The 22,293-nt window shown below is 45.7% G+C and overlaps 1 protein-coding gene across 2 annotated transcripts in view; it reads right to left on the reverse strand.

Annotated features, from left to right (window-relative positions):
• The window catches only part of ds (dachsous cadherin-related 1), a 121,713-nt gene that overhangs the window by 5,898 nt on the left and 93,522 nt on the right, over positions 1-22,293 (reverse strand). For both annotated transcript variants that reach the window (XM_065486522.1, XM_065486523.1), the window contains 11 exons: positions 21,819-21,994; positions 20,602-21,137; positions 19,966-20,258; positions 11,901-12,179; positions 11,559-11,785; positions 9,246-9,642; positions 7,993-8,643; positions 3,771-4,494; positions 2,976-3,224; positions 1,138-1,417; positions 163-769 (listed from right to left, as the gene is read on the reverse strand). In XM_065486522.1, the coding sequence (XP_065342594.1) occupies positions 163-769; positions 1,138-1,417; positions 2,976-3,224; positions 3,771-4,494; positions 7,993-8,643; positions 9,246-9,642; positions 11,559-11,785; positions 11,901-12,179; positions 19,966-20,258; positions 20,602-21,137; positions 21,819-21,994 (4,419 nt within the window). The remainder of the gene's footprint in view (positions 1-162; positions 770-1,137; positions 1,418-2,975; positions 3,225-3,770; positions 4,495-7,992; positions 8,644-9,245; positions 9,643-11,558; positions 11,786-11,900; positions 12,180-19,965; positions 20,259-20,601; positions 21,138-21,818; positions 21,995-22,293) is intronic.

Consider the following 22,293-nt stretch of genomic DNA (forward strand, 5'->3'; position numbering starts at 1 on the left):
CTTATTTGCGAATCATATTGCGCAAGGAGATGATAAATATTAAGCTACGCCATAATTTTCCCATCCAGTACTAAGCAGACTCCTAATTTTGATTGAGCTATAAACCTCAAGCTATGGTGTTTAAACACAATTTTTTTGGTTGTAGCATAGTTTGTCACGTACCTTCATTAACGCTGATGACCGAGTGGGGTGGGAAGGTCGGCTGGTTGTCGTTGACGTCGACAATGGTGACGCTAAGAGTTGCTGTGCCGGTGAGCTGAGGTCTACCCTCGTCAGTGGCGATGACGGTGAGCCGGTACGAGTCTCTGATCTCGCGATCGAGCACGATGTTGGTCTTTACTAGGCCCGAGAACGGCGGCTCGATGACAAACGCGTTGTCATGGTTGCCGTCAACAATGTGGTAGAGGATGTGCGAGTTTGAGCCCTCGTCGGCGTCCGTGGCCGACACTTGCATGACGAAAGTGCCCTTGTTGTTTCCCTCCCAGACGGACGCGTAATAGCGCTCTTGCGTGAAGCGCGGAGCGTTGTCGTTCACGTCCTGCACCTCCACCCACACGGTAGCGTAGCCGTAAAGGGGTGGCTGGGCGCCGTCCGCCTGCGCTACCACCACCAGGCGGAGGCGAGGGGCGCTTTCGTAGTCAAGCAATCGGGGGTCGCGTACGCGCACAAGGCCGTTATTCGAGTTGATCTCGAAAGTGTTGTCTTCGTTGCCGCTGCCAAAGCTGTAGGTGATGCGCTGCCGACGTCCGTCTGCTCGCACGGCAGAAACCTATAACAAATTAATCGTTTTGTAAAACTAAAATAAGGATCTCGGCAGAGCAGCAAATTCGCAGTGTTCCAGGTGAAAACAATGGTTGATTGGACGGGTTTTTTAGTCGTTGAAATTTTTAAGTGATACTTTTAATTGCTCAAAGTACTTGTTAAGGGATGGTGAAATATCAGGTTTGAGGCCTGAAAAGGATGCATTCCCTATTTTTTTCTCAATCTCAAAATCCTCGAAAAATTATATTGGAATAGTCCGAATTTAATGATTTCGCTCTGATTAATATTAGTGTAAAATATGTAATCACAATATTATTCACAAAAATTAAAATTCAAAGAGTTCTAGTAATTTAAGTAAGTTATAGATTGTCTTACCTGAACGACTTCCTTGCCGGTCGGTGCGTTTTCTGGTAGGCTTACTACATAGGTCAAATTTTGGAACCTGAGAGCAGCAGCTGCAGCAGCCGCATCTCTCGTTTCTCCGACTCTGATTTCGACCAAACCTGTAGCACTCTGCGGGGGGTTGCCTTTGTCCCTGGCTAGAACCTCGAGGTGGTAGAGCCGGCCAGAGTCCGAGGACAGACTGGAACTGGCCGTGACAACCCCTGTGCTTGGGTTAATTCGAAACTTGCTTCCGTGCGGCTCGTTCACGAAACTGCAAATTAGAAATTACAAACGAAACGATTAGTATATTTTATTGAAGTATTGAAAAGTCCACGATTTAAGATACAAAATAATTTGCTCTGATCTTCCAGCGAACGAAATGGAGTGTGACTTTAAAACGACGCTTATCTCGGATTTTCGACTGGAAAGGGCGGACCCGACGTTAAAGACAAGAACCAGTTGGCGCAGTTAGGAAGCAGTTTGGAATAAGCGTGTAGTGGTTTTAAACCCCTTGTGGTATAGGCAGGCAGTGTGTCGTGTGTGTCACGCACTCTGCCTATCTGAGGAATGCGGCAAAGGGTGGCCGGCGCAGCAAGCTGGCGAGAGCGAGTTAATCCGCTTTGAGAGCAGCGTTCGAGTGACGCGTTACAAATTTAATCACCGCCGAGATACAACAACAAAAGAGCTGTGTGTCGACGTGTGGGAGTGAAGCGGGACATTGACTCTGCTCGCCGACCAGACACACCTTTGATTCATTGCTCCAGTCTCTGCCGCATATGTAGTACAAAAAGAGCGTAACTGACGTACACCGAGGAAGAGGCACTAACAATAAGTGGCGTCACTTTTATTTTGGAAAACATCACGATTTTGACGAAAATTAGCTAGAGAAGGAGCTTCGCGGAACGCATGTTTGCTTTATATTATTATTTCATTATTTTGTATTGGGTAGTCACGCTCAAAGAAAATCCGGACGGACGTAGCTGCTTCACGGCGTGCTGCATACGCACACACGACGCCGCGCTCAAAATTTGATTGATGAGGTGCAGTTTAAAAGCTTTTAAAGTCGCCACTAATTGTGCGGCCGAGACGAAAGTGACGAATCGTGAACAATGCGTCGGAATTCCGAGCACGAATTTCCCAAACTCGTCGGCCAATTAATTAGCCGGCCGTTTCGTGTGGCCAGCTTGCTTTTCCATTGTCGGGAGTGAGAGATAAATAAATTCCGCCGTTAACGACACTAATGAGTATAAAAATGTAAATCAGCAGCGGCTGGAGAATGAGGAGGTGGAGGATGCATCCGCTTGCATTTTCGAGTCGGTGGCTGCTAGTGTTCGCCGGGTGACAGGTGATTGAGTGCACCGCCGCACTCGTTTAATGGCCCTCATAAATTTTCATCCCGATCAGCAGCAGCGCGCTAAACAGGCTGATTAACACTAAAGCAGCCACGTCCATTGTTTTCTAATTAGAGAGAAGTGAAAGAGAGTGGAAAATAATGTGCGACTACAAGAATGACTACACGGGTAAGCGAGCGAGCGAACAGGCTCATCGCCGATGCCAGCCATCACTCCAATTAAGTTGCGCGAAAACGGGCATTACGCGATTGCGGCGACCAATTAAAATCGCCATAAACGATACGGCTCACGAATTTCCAATGACCAAATATAACTTCATATTCGAGCAACCGCAATCATTTAAGGCAAATAAACTCCATTGAAAAGCTAATTTAAATGAAAAAAAATCAATCACATCTTTAGTAATCTTCGGTAACATTCAATTCGAGGAAGATCAGCAAGAATCCATTAAATCATTCTAATATAAAATCTCCTTACCTGTAAACAATGTCAGCATTGGCACCCTCGTCCTTGTCTTGAGCCGAAACTTGCAGCAGTGCTTGTCCAGGTTGTGTGGAAGCAGCCACCTCGGCGGTGAAGGGGTACCTCTCAAACACGGGTTTATTGTCGTTGACGTCATTGACAGTCAGCTGGACAGAAACCTTCTCGGAACGGGCATCGTAGCGGCCTCCGTCGGTGGCCACCACTTGGAAGGAGTAGACGCGTTGCTTTTCGCGGTCCAGCGGGCTGTGGATATTGGAAAGCGGTGATTAAACCGACGAGTCTCTTTAACTTGGGTTGTACGTGCATGTGCAAATATGCACGCGGATCAGGCAGAAAGATGTGTTCACCAACTATTTTGAGACAATGGAGCATTAACTACAACTGCGTGGAGAGAAAGGCAGATTGAAAATTATAAGCTGGTTGGGAGAAAACTGCCTGCGCCTTGGTCAAACGCTCAGTCTTGAATAATTGTGAGCTGTTCCACGAAATTCATTGAACAGGTTTGAGAAGTGTGCGTATTTTATTTCATTATTATTGTTTGATTCGCTGAATTCACAAAATGATACCGTGCTTAAGAGGAATTAAGGCTAATAAAACTGGACCGCCAGCGTTTACTATATACGAGAGCTATTAGGGAATCGTTTAAGATCGGAATTTTTAGATTTCGAGTTTTGAATCAATTAACAGCCGGTCGTTTAATGTTAACTACTGACAAAATGCTGTGGCAAAGAGGTCAAATTTATTTAAAACACTACAAAGTGCCATTTTCCTCGAAAATTCACCACTCACCCAGCAGTGGTGATGACTCCAGTCGCGTTGTCAATCTTGAACAGCCATTGACTCTCGTTGGTCAGAGAGTAGGTAATGCGCGCGTTGGCACCGATGTCTGCGTCTGTGGCCTGGACGGTGAGCACCGTCGAGTCTAGGGGCGCGTTCTCCGGCAGGGAGGCTGCGTATCTAGGTAGGGCAAACTTGGGGTTGTTGTCATTCTGGTCGCCCACCGTGATGCTGAGGTTGCACGCCCCGGTCAGGGCTGGCGTTCCCCTATCCTCGGCCGTAATGACGAGCCAGTAGGCGGCCTGGGCCTCTCTGTCCAGTGGTCTAGCGGACAGCTCGCCGGTGTGCGATTCGATGCTGAACTTGTTGCCCACGTTTCCACTGGTGATGCTGTAGGTGACCTCGCCGTTGCGGCCCTCATCAAGGTCAGTCGCCACCACAGTGTGAATTACGGCCAGGTCGCTGTTCTCAGGCACGGACAGGGGGTAGCACGAGCCAGGGGCGAACTGCGGCGAGTTGTCGTTGGCGTCAGATACGCTCACCACGAGGGTGGCCGAGTCCAGTTGCGGGGGACGGGCAGAATCGTCGCGCACGTAGATGGGCAGTACATAGCGGTAGTTTAGTTCGCGGTCCAGCGGGCCGGAGGTGGTCACCACCCCGCGGCGGGCGTCGATGCTGAAGCGGCCGTCAGCCATGCCTTCAGGGATGAAGTACGTCAGGTTGTCTGGTGAGCCACCTGAATGAAAAAATAGAATCGGGGTCAAATGGTTTTCACAAACTGACAATTAAATGGCTACAGTTTAAAACAATTGAACTAGAACCAACACAACAATAAAAAATCCAGATTTTGCCAATTTTCTTGAAAAAGTAACGGATTTTCTATTTTTCCGTTTAATTTTTATTCTTCTCGTCGTAATCTATCAACCATGTGCGGCTTGTCATGAATTAAACTTGCTTTCTGGTAGAATAAAATCAATTTTTTTAGCTCTATACTGTCCACCTTTGTTGATCTATAAATACAAAATTAACAGAACTGTGATCATCTGCTAGTCAACATATTTTATAGTATTTCGAAATTTGATTTTTTTAACTCTCATTAGTCCGTGAAATAATGTATAAGTAAGAGTACTGCTCAATCAGCCGACTCACAGCAAATCTAATAGCACTTGAGGCCAAAAGTTCAATTGAGGTTTTCTCTCTTTGCAATTTTACATACATCCCGACATTAGTGCTAACTAAGTACCGGACACAAAATGCACTTTCCTAGAAAGAAAACCTCAAGCACTCAATTTGATGACTTTTCGCGAAAAGGAAGCGCCGCAAATTCCCTAATAATTATCGACAGAGCGAGAGGAGAGAGAAATCCCATCGACATGGAATGGAGTTAGTTATTAGCAGAGTGGCTGGAGCCAGGGTTACGAGAAAAGGCCACTTTGAACTAAATCATGCGCCGGCCGGTGCCCAAGCCAACAAGCGGCAACAACAGCACTAACTTCTTCGTGTTCATATTCCGCGTATTGGACCGACGAGCAGGCACGGTTTGCGCAATGATAATTTTACGACCGCTCGCACCGAGGATTATTATTGAGCACAGGCACTTAAACCCCTTACAACTATCCACGAACATAAATTAATACACACTCCGCGGCGGCTGCGAGTCCAATACATACGTATATTGGAGTTGCGCTGCTGCTACTCCACCAATCGCGTTATTACTATTGCAAATGAATGCCTTGCTAATGGAAAACAAACATAAACGATGAAAGATGCGAATTTATACAAACATGCACTTATGCACTCGATGAAAAGTGCATTGGCACTGCAGTGCGTTTCCATGATGCAAAACCTTTAGAGAATGGTTGTCAAGTAAAAAAAGTTGCTTTTTTGCGTTTCTACAAGTCAATTTTATTATGTTTTGTAATACGTGTTTCGCAATTTTTAACGTTTGATCCAAGAATAATCTTCTGGAAATGCTAATTTCATGAGCCGAAAGGAAGTAAGTAATTCTAAACACAACTTGTCAGGTAATCGAAATTTTGCCTCTCTGCGGCTTTCGGTAATCGGCAATTCTTCGATGCACGCTTACGATAAAAGCAGCGAAATGACGCCGATAATTCCAGTGGCTGGAATCAAATAAATATAAATAATCGACGGCCGGCTGCTCGGCTGGCTTTATTAAAAAGGACTGCTGTCGATGTGTGGCCTGTTACACTGTGGGTAAAATATTTATACACTACCGGCCCGGCTCTTTATAAGTCATAACTCAAGGGCGGTTGCACTGCTCAAGCATTATAATGTTGCCCCATCATCAATTCTCTGCTTTGCATTCAATATCTTTTCTGTGTGCCGCGCTCAGCCAGCAGAGACAATGTTTAGTTCATTGCAAGCCTCGGAGAAATATTTCTTCATTAAGGCACTAAAGTTTAAAACCGCTGGATAAATTTTCAATGAGAGATAAATTTAAAACTTTCATGCGCCAACCAGACTTTTCAGTTGATATATGGGAAATTAAGAGTGTGTTGTGCGTCGGTAAGACGCTCATTTAACTCTCCGCGGCTACTTTTGAAAGCAATTAGCAGCATTTGCATCTCGGGTTGCTCAAGAAATCTGCGGAAAATCAGATAACGTGAAAGGCTGAATATGCACATAAGAGGTTTTCGAACATCCGCGGCGGCGGCGGCGGTGGGCTCCAGCTCACCAGCAGACTCATCCGTTTTAAATGAGGCGAATGCCGTGGGAGTAGATTTTAATAAATAGCACGATGACATGCAGACCAGCCTCCTCGGACGTTGGCTTGAAACGACTGCTGCTCATTTCGCACTGATGATATATCGAGCCATTGTCTTTGCTCTTATGCCGAATCGAATGAAGAAAGAAAGCTGGCTGCTCTGCTATAGCAATCGCGGTTTTATCTCCTTAATCAATTAATTGGATTGTCCCGGTAAGTGCTGAAAATTATCACTTTGCCAAGAGATTTATTGTTTATTATTATTATTTAAACATGCTGACCGTAGCAGATAATTGATGAATTTTTGAATTAAATGATAGTATTGTTTTTCCTCGGGAAGTTTTCTAAATGGCTTGAAACTCCTTAAATTGAACAAGTCTCCGGCAACAAATGCAGCAAATTCTAGTAGTTACGCTGGTGAGGAAAAATGTATAGAAGCAATCCTCTCCAAATCGTTGCTTTTGACTATGCACTGCTGCGAGACTCGTTTATTACTCTGCTCGCCCAGCGTACGTTTTTCTCAATCATGCTCTCCAGGGTCATATCGAAAGCTGTACATATACATACACCCAATCTGGCTCCGAAGCAGCAGCCGCGGCAGCTACGGCGGCGGCAGCCAGATCTCTTTTTCTCTCCTTTCTTTTTGAGATAGGTGTCTCAAACAAATGCTGGCTGGCAAGTTACTAATAAAGAAACCCAAAGGTAACACGGCCGACGCAAATTAAACCCCCGAGCAGCCATATTTAATGTCTAGTAATTATCTGTGGAAGAGCGAGAGCGACTCAGGCAGCGAGCGAGCGGGAGATGGGATTCGTTCGTGTGCTGGAGAAGACGCGCAGAGGCAATGTTGCCATGTGCTGTTAATGAAAATACACAGCACACACATATATACATTTAGCTCGGCCGAGTGGAACAGATGGTAATGGGATTCATGGCTAATCAATGAATCTGTCTAATAACGAATGGCGAGCCTAATTTCCGAGCCGCGCGCGGGCAACCTGCCCGACGCTGCTCTCGCTCGCTCATTCCCCGCGTGCACATTTAAATAATTTGCATGTCGCTAATGTGCGAGTTTAATTGATTGTGCCAATTTTTATGGTCAGCCGTGTTCATTAACAAGACCTCTCATCCTCTGCAAATTAGCGACTCGATCTTCGCGGTGGGCGTCGCCAACAATTAAATGCACAACCGCGATCCTGAGCCTGCGTGACAATTAGTTTCTTTCATTTGCTGATCATCAATGTCCCCCGGGCTAAGAATGTTGATTGTGCGTGGTGGAGCGTGAGGAGCGCGACAAATCACGTACGATCGAAGGAATTTGAATGTTGCAAGTTGAGAGGCACCCATTGAAATCTGGATATTTTTTGTGTGATTATTTATCGTTTCAATTTTTCCATATTTTTTAAACTGGTTTAAAACTAAATTAAAAAATAATTAAAGCTTGGAATAAAAAAAATATATTTCGATCTTTTGCTTTGGTAGACAAGGAAAAAGGTTTGCACTCACCGGAATCAGGATCCCTCGCTGACACCTTGACCACAAACGTCCCACTCGGGACATCTTCGGACACGGTGGTTTCGTAGACACTCTGCAAGAACCTCGCAGGACTATCACTGCCGCCGGCAACCTCGATCTCGAGCAACTGCGAAGAGGCTTTAGCGGGTTTTCCGCTGTCCCTGGCGGTGACATTGAGCACCAGTCTAGCACCACCGTGCCTCCGTCCAAGAGGCCTGGCGAGTCCTAGCAGGCCGCTCAGGTGGTCGATGGTGAAGAGACCCTCGAGGTGGTCGTCGCCGTTCAGAAAGTAGGAGACGCGGCCGTTGTCCTGCGCGTCGGCGTCAGTGGCGATGACCTGCATGAGTGGCGCGGCCCCGATGCCGGACGGCTCGTCGCCGGACAGCCACAGGATCGAGCGGGACACAAATCGCGGCGCGTTGTCGTTGGCGTCGAGCACAAGGATTTTGGCCGTGGCCGACGAGCGAAGACGTTGAGACGCGTTCACCGCCTGGTCAGTGGCCGTCACCACCAGCGTGTACTCAGCGTGCAGTTCCCTGTCCAGCGTATTGGACACGCTGAGGACGCCGGTTTCAGGGTCGATCGTGAAGTCGTCGCGAGGCCACTGGTGGCTCAGTGAGTAGCGCACTTCGCCGTTAACACCTGCGATGGGAGCAAGCAGAAAAATGCGGGTTTAATTTACAGGATGTTTATGGAGATTAACTTGTCCTGATTAGCATAATTTGGTGAAAATTATGGCCGAGTGAAATCGAGTGTTTTGCGCAAAATTCGACCTGATAAGCATATGAGTTATACGTATCTAATTACATTTTATCTCCCATTATTTTATTATAGTTATTAAATGCCTGCAATCTGGGCCAAAATATACAGTCAATATCACACATTTCAGTGGTGGTGAACTGTAAAAAAATTATGCTTTGATTCTGCTCTTAGTTTTTTTACATCAACTATGTCGTAAACACTTTTGAAGCAAGCAGGCTAGTAAAAAAACGGCATTTTTTGTTAAAAAATCTCTGGGCTGTTAGTTTCCTTTTTATGGTTTGTAATTGCTAACAGTTCAACACCATTTAACTGAAAAAAAATTTCACTTGCGTGTAAAAACCAAATGAAATACTTGTTATATTAAAAAGCTGCATATTTTGGGGGTTTCTTGCTGAGAAAAAACGTCTCTGCATAGAGATTGTGAAGTCCATTCTGAATTATACAACTTTCGAAAATCGTTAATCTGTTGACAAAACACTTACCCAAATCATTGTCCTCTGCGGTGAAATTCCAAACAGACGAGCCGACGGCAGCATCCTCAGCAACCGTCGCCAGCACAGGGTCCTCGGCGAAGAAGGGTGCCTCGTCATTGACATCCTCCACCTCGATCGTGATGCTGATCAAACTCGTCACCTGAGGCACGCCGCTCGAGTCGATGGCACGCACTTCCAGCTGATAAGATGAGGCGCGTTCTCGGTCGAGGTCACGGGTGGTCAGCATCACACCGGTGGTGCGACTGACGGTGAATGTCGCCGCCACCTCTTCGTCCAGCTCGTCTGCGCTCAATGTGTATGTGACTTTGCCACCCTCTACGCTGTTCTCACCCTCGCCGGCGGTCACGGTGCCCACCTCAAAGCCCACGGGCACGCCTTCGGGTACCTAAAGAAACAACAAATTTGTCCGGATCCGATTAGTAAAATTAAAGAGATGCAAATAGAAATAATAGGAGTGACTCAGAAACGCATGTAATTAGTGAATATTCTCACGAGAAAGAATTCGCGGAAAAAATGACTTCCGACGCACGCAGAAAATTATTTTACGTTCGTTTTTCTCCATCGGGATATTTTTTCTATATTTAAACAGCTGTTTCCGTGAAGTTTCCATTGCTGCTTTCGTGTCGTCCCGAGGCGGACAACGTACAATAATTCGAATACGGTTCGATAGCCTGGCAATTTTTTCCCTTTTCCAATCGCAATCACCAAGCGTCGGGCAAAACAACGCACATCTAGGCATAAAAAGTTAATTGCAGTGGCAGTTGTTGCGGTGGTAGTTATGTGAATTTGCAGAAAATATCTGAGTGAGAAAAGAGCAAGAGAGAGATGGAGAGAGAGAGAGAGAGAGAGAGACTCGCGCGCAACGAGAGGGAATATCGCGTCAATAAAAAAAGATTTATGTGGAGTCATATTCTTAAATTATCCCCCACTTTATTACCAGCGTGGTGATAATTCGCGACCGCTGCTTTATTGTTTCTTGCCACTGCGAAAATGACTGCTTTGATGATCGCGCAAACCAGCAAAAAGGGAATGGGCATGAAAAGAGCACTTGATGAGAAATAAATTTGGCGCTGGCTGGACGTGGAAAAAACGCGGCCGCAGAGACAAATAAATGCAATGTAATAATGCACGCGATATTATGAAAGGCGGAGGGGAAAAAATATACACCGGCTTGAAAGACAAATCTGCTGGGTGCAATTTTCGAAGGCAAAAAGCGGCGATCGAGCAGTCTGAAGGTAGCCAGTGTGTAAGTAGGCGAGTGCGAGCAAAAAGCGAATTTCTCGTTTGACGTGAGAAAAATAGGGAAAGGGTTTCGAAGATTAATGACAAGTCATGTGAAAAGTTGACATAAAAATGGAACAGAGGGCGTCGGGAGAGCTGGCACGTTAATGAAGGGCTAATTACCATAATGCCGTGATAATGAAAACACGATGAAAAGTTGGTCGGGCTACGCGCGCGGCCGCTCAAATTGCTCCGATCGATCATTGTAGCCAAAGAATAAACATGTCACCACGCTAGGATGCTTCTCACCGGTAATTAGCATGCATGCATGCGAGTTTCATTTTGTCAAGGCTAATGAATTGATTACAAGCTATCGGAGCTGAAAAGTCGCAGACAGAACGACTGACTGACGGAGAGTCGGCAGATGGACGGGCGCGTGCAAAACAACCGGCGGCCCCCATCAGGCGCGAGTTCGGCTAGCTAATAGCTAATTTGCCTGGCTCGATGATTAATGTGCCGCGAGGAGAGGCTCTTTGGGCTTGCCTTCATAATTTAACAATGGGTTGTTTGAACTTATTCACCGGGATAAGTAATATACCAAATATTCCAATGCCCTGCGTGTCTGTAACCTGCATTTCTAAACCAGCAACTCCTTACACTTTGTTTCTGAATATGATTTTAAAAAAATGGAAATGATTTTAAGCGTTGTTTTTTTCAGACTGTACGCGGCACAAGAATTTTGACATCAAAAATTTGTTTGTGTTTCAAAACATTTTGGCTTTTTAATAAATTCTAAAATATAAGATCTCTCTGTTGTCTTTGCTACAGAGAATCTCGCGAGAGAGTGTAGAGATCATGCAAAATTCAAACATGAGCGTCACATTATTAATGAAAAGTGCATGATTTCGATTGAAAATATAAACTACAGTTATGGCTCTCATATTTGAATTAAACATAACGAAAATTCAGACCGTATTGAAACTGCTGTTTAATATTTTACAACAGCGCTTGTGCACGTATAAGCAGTAGAGTTTGTAAGACCGATACTATTAAATGAAATAAACCGTTTTGAAAACTTACCCGGAAGACGAGACTGGCGCTGCTAAAAGTCGGTCTGGAGTCATTGACGTCCAGCACCTCCACCCTGAGAAGGCGAAGACTTTGCTTGGCAGGGCGGCCGCGGTCTGAGGCGGCCACTGCCAAACGGTAAGCACCCTTCTCCTCGTGCGTCAGAATAGCTTTAGTGCGAACAACCCCTGTGACGGGGTCAACTGTGAACACAGCGTAGCCGTCACTTGCTTCTGGGCCTGCAACAAACAAACACCCGGGAAAATTAAATTTTCGGGAAAAGAACTTCTAAAACTTTTATCTCAATACAGTTGGATCATAATTTGAAATACTATATGGTAAAATAAAACTTACTCTGAACGATGGAGTAGGCAATAGAAGAGTTCTCGCCCTCGTCCCTGTCGATGGCTCGCACCCTGACGACCTCAGTTCCCACTGGCTGCTGCTCCCTGACGCCGACTACGTCTTCCTCAGGTTCAACGATGAGCGGCGCGTTGTCGTTGACGTCGGCCACCTGTACCTTTACCGGCACCCGGGAACTCCTTGGAGGACTTCCCAAGTCCCTGGCCTCTGCGATCAGTTCAAAGAGGGCCTTGGCCTCTCGGTCCAACGGTTCCCTTGTGAAAATTTCGCCTGTAACAAACAAATGCAAATAGTGTAAGCAACAGATGCAAATGAAAAAGGAACACAACGGAGAATAATTTACGCGTTGACTTTGAAAACGCCGAAAATGCAATTTGCCGCTTCCAATTTGATCGATAGAGAGATGACAATCGAATATTATTTTTATTGCAACGTGTGTGTGTGAGTGCGAGTGTTTGTATACAATGGAGCAGCCGGGTCAGCGCGGTTGACTCCGAGGGTTGCCTCAACGTTAACGGGTCTAATTTTTCCTCGTTGAGATGCTATCACAACAACAGCAACGGCTAAATGCTGAATCATTTAGCGTGCATCAGTCAAAAGTCTTTGATTTATTCGACGACGCGGCGGACACCATTTAGTAATTTGTAGATTACGGCCGGGCGCATTCTCGCTCTCTCGCAGCACGGCTTGCTCACTCGCGGACTTGATTGTTGAACTGCCGGGCCGATTCCTCTGCCTCAACATGTCATTGACACCTAATTCAAATACTAACTCCCTCTGGTACTGTCTGCTGCTCGGATGATCACATACTTTTGTTCGCGCATAAATATATTGAAATGAGGACCTCATCTGGAGGATTTAAATCTTGGGTGGACAGGATTCCTCTTGCAAATAGCGGAGAGCATCACAGTTTCGAGAGCCGCTGTCCTGCCTTTGTCTGAAGAGAAATAAGCTAGTTTCCCACAGTATTAATCCTCATTAATGCCACTTTGCTTTGCGGTGACAATATTCTCTTTTCGAAGAAGTGCACAGCTCGTTAAGACCGCGAGAAGCGTTTATCTTGTTTCGGTTTCCTTGAATCCCAGTATTTTCAAGTATTTTCCGATAATATTTGTCGACCGCGTGCATCCTCTTGATTCCATGTTTTCCCAGCTCGGTCGCAGCATCAGTTTGTTTGCAAAGAAGGAGTAGAGGAATCGCTTTGAGCCCGGCCAATTCACCGCCTCTGCTTGCGGGTTATACTCTCAAATAAAATAATAATAAGCCTGCACATGTTAAATATTCATAGAACAAAAAGCGGCGCGCATTGTCCGTCTCTGCTCTTTCTTAATTCCCCCGCTAAAAGTGCCATGTTCGATTGTGCGTTTCGAGTACCTAAACACGGCTTGATTTATGGCTATTAAAATTACAAACGTGTCTCTTACTTCGCGAGCAAGAGAGCAAGCAGTGTTCCCAGCCAGCAACCGGCGTTTTTGCGGATTGAGCTGAAATTCAGAAAAATAATTACTGCCGGCGAAGGACGGTGGCGGCGGCGGCTTCACAAGTGCAATGAGCCCAGAATTTATCTGGTCCCATCGTGGCGTTGTAAAACAATTCGTCCGCTATTACTTTGAATTTTAAATGAGCGCCGAAAAATTGAGATGTAATTTATCACACCGTCGCTGCTGCTGCTTCTTCTTATTTTCTCTCTTTTTCTGCAGCAAAATTTCCCTTGTAATTATGTGTACGCGCGGGGTTTTATTGCATCAACATGAAAACCCTTTCGAAAGGAATGTTCGGCACTTTTTATATCCGCGAAGGAATAGTCTTCAAGCGCCAAGAGCGAAATAATTTAATCTTCTCGCACCTAACTGCTCTTCCAGAATCGAATCGAACTTAATGAAACTAATTGGTGGAGGATTTTTGCTCCTAAAAACACGGAATTCGGAGAACTCTGCGTTGGTTGGTTTTGCAGTGTTTTTGTCTGCGTTGCATGCTTGCATTTTGGTGAACTTGGGTGTGACCAGAAGCAGCCTCAAGGTAATCTGGGAATATCAACGAGCGATTTGGGTCCCCATTATACCCGCGCGCTGCTGTTTGTGTACATATATAGGCAATGTCTCCCTTAAAAATGGACGAGCCATAAAATACTTAACTACACGCAAGCCTGTTTATTGTACAAATGAAAAAGCTGGCGAGCAGGCGAGCAAGCGAGGCAATTTTCGAAAAAATATCATCCTTGAAAAACAGAAACCACTTTACAACACAATTTCTAATGATTTTTTGTGTCTTAAGCTACTTTTAATCGCTTTCTGCTATCATAAAATCTGCTGCCGCCGCCGCCGTTTTGGCATCGTTCCGTCTGTTTTCTCAAGCAGCCACCGCATGACACAGAGGCCCCCTCATTCACGCTTTGATAAATCTCACTTTAATTGCCGGTTTCTAGCTGCATGTGTTCTGTGCAAAAGCCTATTAACCCCGGCGAAGAAGACGTTGCGAAATTCATCAGTCTACGAAAGAGATTCGCATCCAGTCATTTTACTAATGTGAATTTTCTCTCAGCTGGATGATTAATACAGCAATTTGACAAAGTGGCAGCTAATTTGAGGATTGCTCAGTCACATTGTTCAGACTTCATTCACTTTTATTTTTCGCAGACAGACAGTTTGAAGATAGCTTGCTATAATTTGACGAGAAAAAAGTTTTGCCGTGGCTCCGCAATTATTCTCTATATCAGTGGAAGTGTCGACATTCTGTCAAATATTTTTTCTCTTTTATCCTGGACACCAAATTTTGTAAAACTCAGCTCCAACCCTGATAGGAACGGCTATCTGACAAACAGGCTTTAAAATTTTAACTTGAAATTAGTTCATTGGAAACGAAAATCTTGTATGCATAAAATCTGGAGAGAATGGCACATCCGCGAAGTACAGTGACATCAGTTTGCAAAAATGCGCCCGGTCGAGACAAACAATTGCGCCTAGAGCTGAAACGCGCGCGAAATGCTACCGGAATAATTATCGGGACGAGTGGCTCTCTCACTCTTAAAGCAGTCGTGCCGAACACAATGATGGCTGATGAAGAAAGAGAGACAGAAGAAGATGGAGCGGATGATCCCTGTCGAGGCCTCTCGCTCAATCAGCGCCGCATTAATTTTGGTGTGGCAGTCGAGTCTGGTTCGTTCTCTCGAGACGGCCAGCAGCCGCACAGACACAAAAAGAGCAACAATAATAATAATAATGGTACTCTGCTTACACGTACACACAATAAGTATACTCTAGGCCGGGGTTCTCATAGATTACGGCGGTAATAGGCGTGACTGGCGGCATTACCGTACAATAAATCTCCGGGAAAATCGAGTTAGGAAGAGGGTGCAAGTCACTTCTCTATTGTTTTTAATGCCCAGGCAGAAGACATTAGCGCGAGTGTCATTACACGTGAGCCGGATAATTTATTTTGTGTTATTTAACCAAGACATCAAACTACCACGGTTTCCTACCAGGGGCCGTGTAATAAGTCGAGCTCGTTGCGCCAAGCAGGGCAAAAACGCCGCGTGTACACCTTTTTGCGTGCATCCTCTTAAGCGCGGTTTTTGACGACCGCGGGATGCCCTCGCGGATGGATTTATTGTTTGCAAATCGATCCGCTGACGAGCAACATTGTATTCAAATTCGTTCAATTTGACTGCTGTGTATACGCGGATCATGCCTCGCGGAATAATTTGTGTCGGTGCACAGAGCGACAGATATTACGCGTGCACCGGCTCTCCGCACCAAGTCGAGACGAATTGCTTTAGCACGCGCGCTACCTCGCGCTAATTGATTACTCTGTTTTTCTCCCCATGTTTGTCTTTCGGATGTCTCGATTTTAATTGCATGATTTGCACCTTCAGGTGTATACGAATGGGAAAAAATATGCCATAGCACGATTAATAATGGTCTCTTGGTGACATCACTCCATAGGACGGACAGGTATACATGTCTTGGAGTGATGTCTACAGAGGTTGTTTTCGCCAAATTTTAGATATAAAGAAATAAATATTGCTACTTTTTAAATTAATGTCAAGAATGTTAGTAATGAAGGGGAATCGAAATTTAAAATTCAGAAAATTTATTTTCTCATTCGCAGCAATTAAAGAATTTAAGCCAATGAGTGTCTTAATTCACGATGTTGCGAAAGTAACATCTGTCACTGCTGACCGAAGGAACATATATATAGCTTAGTGCTCCATTACAACCGAGAATATTCCATATTTTAAGCTCTGCACTTACAGGAGCCAACGCCAAAACTACTATCATGTTTCGCGTGTCCCGGACAAAAGCAGCAGCTTGGAATTGCGCGAATCGCGCCAGTTCGCACCACGCGTTGGGCCATTTTTAGTGAAAAAGCGTGTTCATGTCAGCACGGCTGTTATTATTTCCCATCGCAGAGCAGTCCGAGAGTGGAGGACAAAGCCATTTGAATGCAGAGCGCACTGACGCAGCCTTCCTGTCGTCATTTTCCCAGCAGAGAGCATCGTGGGTATGCAGAGCAGCGGCGGCTTTTAGCAGCCGAGCCAACGATGACGACGCAGACGAGTCTCCATTGCGGTGTCTGTTCTGGTCTGGTGGCGGCACCGGCAGTGGCTGCGCCTGGGTTCGGCCCCCTAACACTTGCCTTCACCAATCATCTGCCAAGTCGCGTCCGTTTTAATCAACCCGACGGCTGGCTGCGTGTCGTCGACGCGAATCCGACGCGCGCCCACCATTGCATAATTGAATATTATTGAACTGTGCACGCCAAGTCACAGTTTACTATAAAGCACGTGATGCCCAGAAAAGAACAAACGAATTGTCACGACAAAATCTTAAATCTGAAAAAAATGTATTTTAACAAGTTTAATTACTCAAAGCACGATTTATTTTATTTTTTGGACCTAGACGATATATAAAGTAAATCTTGTGTGTAAATTAATCGTTTTAAAAGACACGTCTAATTATGCCAAATGCAAACAAATTCATTTAGCACCCGGAGCAATTAGTTCAGGCGAATCTGTTTTTTGCTCCATTATTGGTTACTGCTGGTGTTTCTCGGGCCGCATTCCTCCGCACACTCATGATTTCGCTCAATGGTTTTTGCCTCTATAATCAGCGGCCACTCCTGGCCGGACACTAATAACCGCCGGCCGAGTTGGTTGCCGCTTTTCGTCGCCGTGTGTACAGTTCTTCTCGATGCCCACGGAGCACATGGCACGGCAGAAATTAGCTCTTAATAACGATATTGATGCCTTTTCCATGTAATTTCATTTGTGCCCAGCGTTTTTAATGACGCCTAATTATTTCTGCAGCAATCATCGGCCCGCCAGAAATAATTAAGCCGACGCAGAAATTGCGTAATTTTCGCACTAAATTGTCCAAACATAATCCGTCCGATTCTTGCCGATACTCGTCTGATATCGAAATAGCCTCTTTTGGATGTACTTCTCTCTGACTGAGTACACTTAATTTTAAATACACGTTGCCGCGTTGATTTCGGTATACGGCCGCGAGCATATTAATTTTTCGAGCGAATTTTATCGCGTAATTGTGCACGCGGATGTCGGATTCCAGAGTCGGCTTCGAGTCTCATTAATTTAGTGGCTTGTTTCGCTGAACGGCATTTTTAATGGAAAAATCTCACTAGATCAGCGCGCGGCGTTTTTGTTATAACAAGCGCACAGCACACGGCGAACGGACGGACGGACATACTTGCTCGTCCTTTTTTCGCAAACACCCCGCGCAACATTATTATTCCAGCGCTGGGAACAATGCTACATTAAATAATCTCGTGATTACAGTCGCAGCGAACACGCTCGTCGTTTAGGTCGTCGCTAAACCTTGACCCGCCAGCCAGGCAGTCGATCCGACTGGACGGCCGGTCGGCGGTTTTATTAAAAATCCACTGCCTTAATAGCGCATTGTGTATAATTGAAAGCAGCAGCACGCTTTAATTAAGCACGAGCGCCTCCTTAATAGGCAAATCGGCCGTCCCCTTTGTCCTGCTTGTTGCCTATACACACTAAACACGAACTCGATCTGCAGCTGCAGCGACCAGACACACGAGTGGTTTGCCAAACGATCGACTGGCTTAAATAATGTTCTTTGGATTCTACCGCAGCCAATGTCCAAGAATTCAAGAACACACACCCGAAAGTCGCGTGTAATTATTCACTCATATATATGGATCGCTTAAGTGGAACTAAAGTTTGGCTTCAATACGGCAATCAGGGTTAGCCTTTGTTTTCAAATTCCTTTTACAAAAAACCCAAAGGATATATTTTTTTAAGAACCCCTACTCAGCACATCCATGAGCTCAACGGGTCCCAATAAGTGGCCGCAGAGGAGCTTTGGCCCAATGTGGCCTTCTTTTCGCCTCCCGGCATCGAGGTCTTTTATTGAAATGCCAGACATTTGTCCATAAAGCCGCTGGAAAGGTGCGAAGACCAGCAAGTGGCGAGACGGCGCCGGTGCGCTTTCCAGCCCGTTGAGCTGTTTTAGCATTTCGAGTCATTAAATTAACCACCTTTTGCCATCTCTGACATTGAGTATCCAATATTAGATCTCCGAAATACTTAAAAATCTCCCATTGCTTTGACAATCCTGAGAATGCCTTAGGCTGGCATATGTCTTAATTTGGATTTTGCTAGTCTCTATATTAAGACCTATTGTGTGGACACATAAAATGAATAAATAGGTGTCTGCGTCGAGATCTCTGTGATTTCGAAATAAACAATCTGACAGCACCACGCTCGTTTCTACCCGACGGGTCAATTTTTCTCACTGTTTTAGGCGTTTTTCGAGCACACGATAAATTCCAAAACTGGTGTGTCTCGGAATCTGAAGGATTCGTGAAAACAGTCGGCGAGCACAAAAGACAGGCAAGGGCAACACGGCTGTGCTATTGACAGACCGACCTAAGAAAAACATCCTCGCGGCTTTGGAAATTTGAGTCAACAAGCGCGCAGACTTAATGGACGGTAAATTAAGCAAACACGGCGGCGGCGCGTATTTATCCTCGATAAATATTGGACCTGGTCGGAGATTTCCCAGAGCCCCACGTGTTCTCTCGCTAGAGCAGACCAACCCATCCATCCGTCCATCTATGTATGCGTCTCATGAATATTTAAATTGTGATTTTCGACATGCAATCTAATTTTCAAACGTGCGCTGGGTCAGTCTGCCGCCGGTCCCAGATGCATCCTCCTTAGCCCCGAAGGCTGCGCAGCTGGTGAATTATGGAAAGGCTTGCGTGCTAGAAAAGAGCTTTTTTCAGCAGCAATTAGACGGCGTCGACTGGATTGATTTTTCGGGTGGCGCGAGCAGCAAATGAGTGCGAATTAATTTGAGCTTCTTCAGATTATAGGCTTGAAGCGGGGGTCGTAAAATTTAACGATTCTACGCCGCTGCCATCGTCCTCTTCGATACGTATAATAATTCTCTTTTTTGACCGATTTTAATCAGCGAGATGAGCGGTTGCGCAACCGACAACGGACGTGTGACGAGACGATTATTCAAAAGCGGCACTGGCAGCAGCCAAAATATTTGACAGAAAATGTCAAGGAGCCTAATGAATGATACTTGTGACCGGACAGCGCGTAATGAAACCATTATCCCTCTGCTGTAATTGATGAGCCGTGCTGCGAGGAAACAAATAACGCACGCCCAGGATTTGCATATCGGCTTCTCAGAGTTTAATCTGACGAGGTTAGTAATGACATAGACATTAGTAACAGGCTCGTTGACGGTGGTGAGGTTGAAGGCGACGAGTAATGCGTTCATCATTGCCTTGAGAACGATGCTGATTAAGGCAGAGACGGCTCTTAATTGAAGTGCAAACAACAAAAAGTGTCATAGGGAACGGAAATGCAAAAAGAGATTAACGCGAAACAATTGTTTCATCTATGTTAATTTTTGCTAACGACGTATGTCATCGGAAATAAATCAAGACATTTTTCCACGCCAAACATTAAAATGCCGTCTCATTAATCGAGAGCCGCAGTCTCAGTCACTTTTGGTATCGATCAAATTGGAGCGAGTATAAATAAGAAAATGACACTTACCGGTGACGGGGTTGATCTGGAAACTGTTGTTGGCCGGAATGAGGCTGTAGCGAAGGGCAGCGTTGTTCTCTAGGTCCTTATCAATGGCTGAAATTGTGCCTACCGAGGTACCTGCCTCTAGATTTTCTCTGACGATGAAGTGGTAGGCTTCGCTTCCAAATTCGGGTGCGTTATCGTTTGAGTCCAAGACAACCACCACAATACTGGCGGTGGCTGTTCCAGCTGGAGAGCCGTTGTCTTTGGCCAGCACCTTGAGGGTGTATCTGTCCTGCGTTTCGCGGTCCAACGGCTCCCTGATATAATCAGAATTTCCAGCATTATTCCATTGAAAATGTACAATATTTTAAATCAATTTATTTTTTAGAAATGCTTGCTTCATCTTAATTAAGTTACAATAGCCGCACGCGGAGTGGGGAAAATCCCATTAAATATTTTTTAAGTCACTGGCTCAGCGGAAAAGGCAAATATCTCTAAAGCCGTTTGCGTGTGAGCAAATCACTCGAAAAAACTAGTCGGCACCGAAATTAGCGCCGATTTTCCCACCCGGCGGCGACGGCTGTTGTGGCCGTCACAAAAGAAGCAGCAGTCGACTGCCGGTTGCATCAGCGCAAAAAGATTGGCTTCCGAGAAACGCACCTCAGGTAGACGGCTCCGCTGTTGGGGAAGATGCCAAAATGCGCATCGGCACCGCCCAGCAGGCGGTAGGTGAGCCTCGCATTGTTGCCCGTGTCCTTATCGCTGGCCGCGACCTGCACGACCTGCGAGTTTGCCGGCAAGGACTCGGGGACATGCACCGTGTACTCGAGCCTCTCAAAGGTGGGAGGGTTGTCGTTGGCGTCCTGCACCTCAACCAGCACGCTCAGATTGGCGCTCATCTGCCGCTCGGCGCCCCGGTCTGACGCCTGCACCACCAGGTTGAAACGTTGGGACACCTCAAAGTCCAGCGCCTTAGCCAGGGTCAGCTGCCCACCCTTTGCGTCCACCCTGAATACACCACCAGGGTTGATCGGTAGGGAGTAGCGCACATCGCCGTTCTCGCCCGAGTCAGGGTCGCGGGCGTGCGCTGCGTAAATGGCGGTGCCCAGGTCCACGTTTTCCGGCACTGAAATCCGAACCGACGGAGAGTCGAATTCGGGAGCGTTGTCATTCACATCCTGGACGGTGATGTAAACCTGTGCAAGTGGGAAGAAAATCATGCTTTAACGCACCAGAAAATACTATTTTCATATTCAGAATACCGAAAAACATAAAATTTGATAATTTTAAATTAGGGATGTTTTTAAAGAAAAAATTTAAGAACTATAGTTATACTGTTGACAATTGGTCAGTTGAATAAATTGTTTACGATAGTTATCCATTGATGGTGCCATGATTGAAATAGGTCCAAGTAACAATAAGAATAAAGGTGTTACCAAATTTCTAAAAAAAATCTTGCCATCGATGAAAATTACGATATTCAGTTAGGAAACAGAACTCGCCACTTGAAAACTACGAAAACTATAAACTAAAACTTCATCTGTGCAAATTACAATGTTTGAAAATCACTTCTCTTGCCGTAATTTAATCAACAACGCGTTGCTTGTGACGGAAAATCTCCAAAATAAGTTTTCTAATGGGAAGAAAGCGTTTATTGCCGATTAAAAAGGACACAAAAACAAAGTGGTGAAGCTGCATTTGGCAAATAGCACCCCCCTTAAATAAAATAGTAAAAATGTGATTCATATGTGTGATATACATAATATGACACGTTAATTGAGTTATACAAACACGTGAACAATTGAACTCCTAAAAAAAGCAAATTTTGCCATGTTTAGGACATAATTTGTAGGGCTATTATTTTAAATTTTTCCAACCTGGCTGTGTCCATAGGTCGGCGGGTCGCCGCTCATCGCCTGCACGTTGAGCAGCACCGAGGAGTGCGTCTCGTGGTCGAGGGAGGACGACGTGCGGATGGTGCCGGACAAGGGGTCGATGTTGAAGTACCCGTTGGGGTCGCCCGAGTAGATGGAGTAGCGCACAACGCCCGAACCTGCAACAGGTAATTAGAAACGGTGATAGAGATTCGAAAAGCGGCTGGCTGTGCGCCGCCATGTTGGCACCATACAGAGCACCAAGTTGGCCACAACAATTCCTCTTGTTATGAGAAGCAGTTAATTAATAGACACACAGAGGACGTCGACCGCGCGATCGTGGCGAAAGAAAGCCGAGGCGGCGGCGCGTCTCATTTTGCAAATGAATCGGCCCCTATCGGCCAAAGTGATCAGAAATTGGTCCGCTTTTACAGTCAAACTCGCTTGGCAGCGGAAATCGTTAACTATTGGCGAGCAA

Source organism: Cloeon dipterum, chromosome 3 (assembly GCF_949628265.1).
Source record: "Cloeon dipterum chromosome 3, ieCloDipt1.1, whole genome shotgun sequence".
Taxonomy (NCBI): Eukaryota; Metazoa; Arthropoda; class Insecta; order Ephemeroptera; family Baetidae; genus Cloeon; species Cloeon dipterum.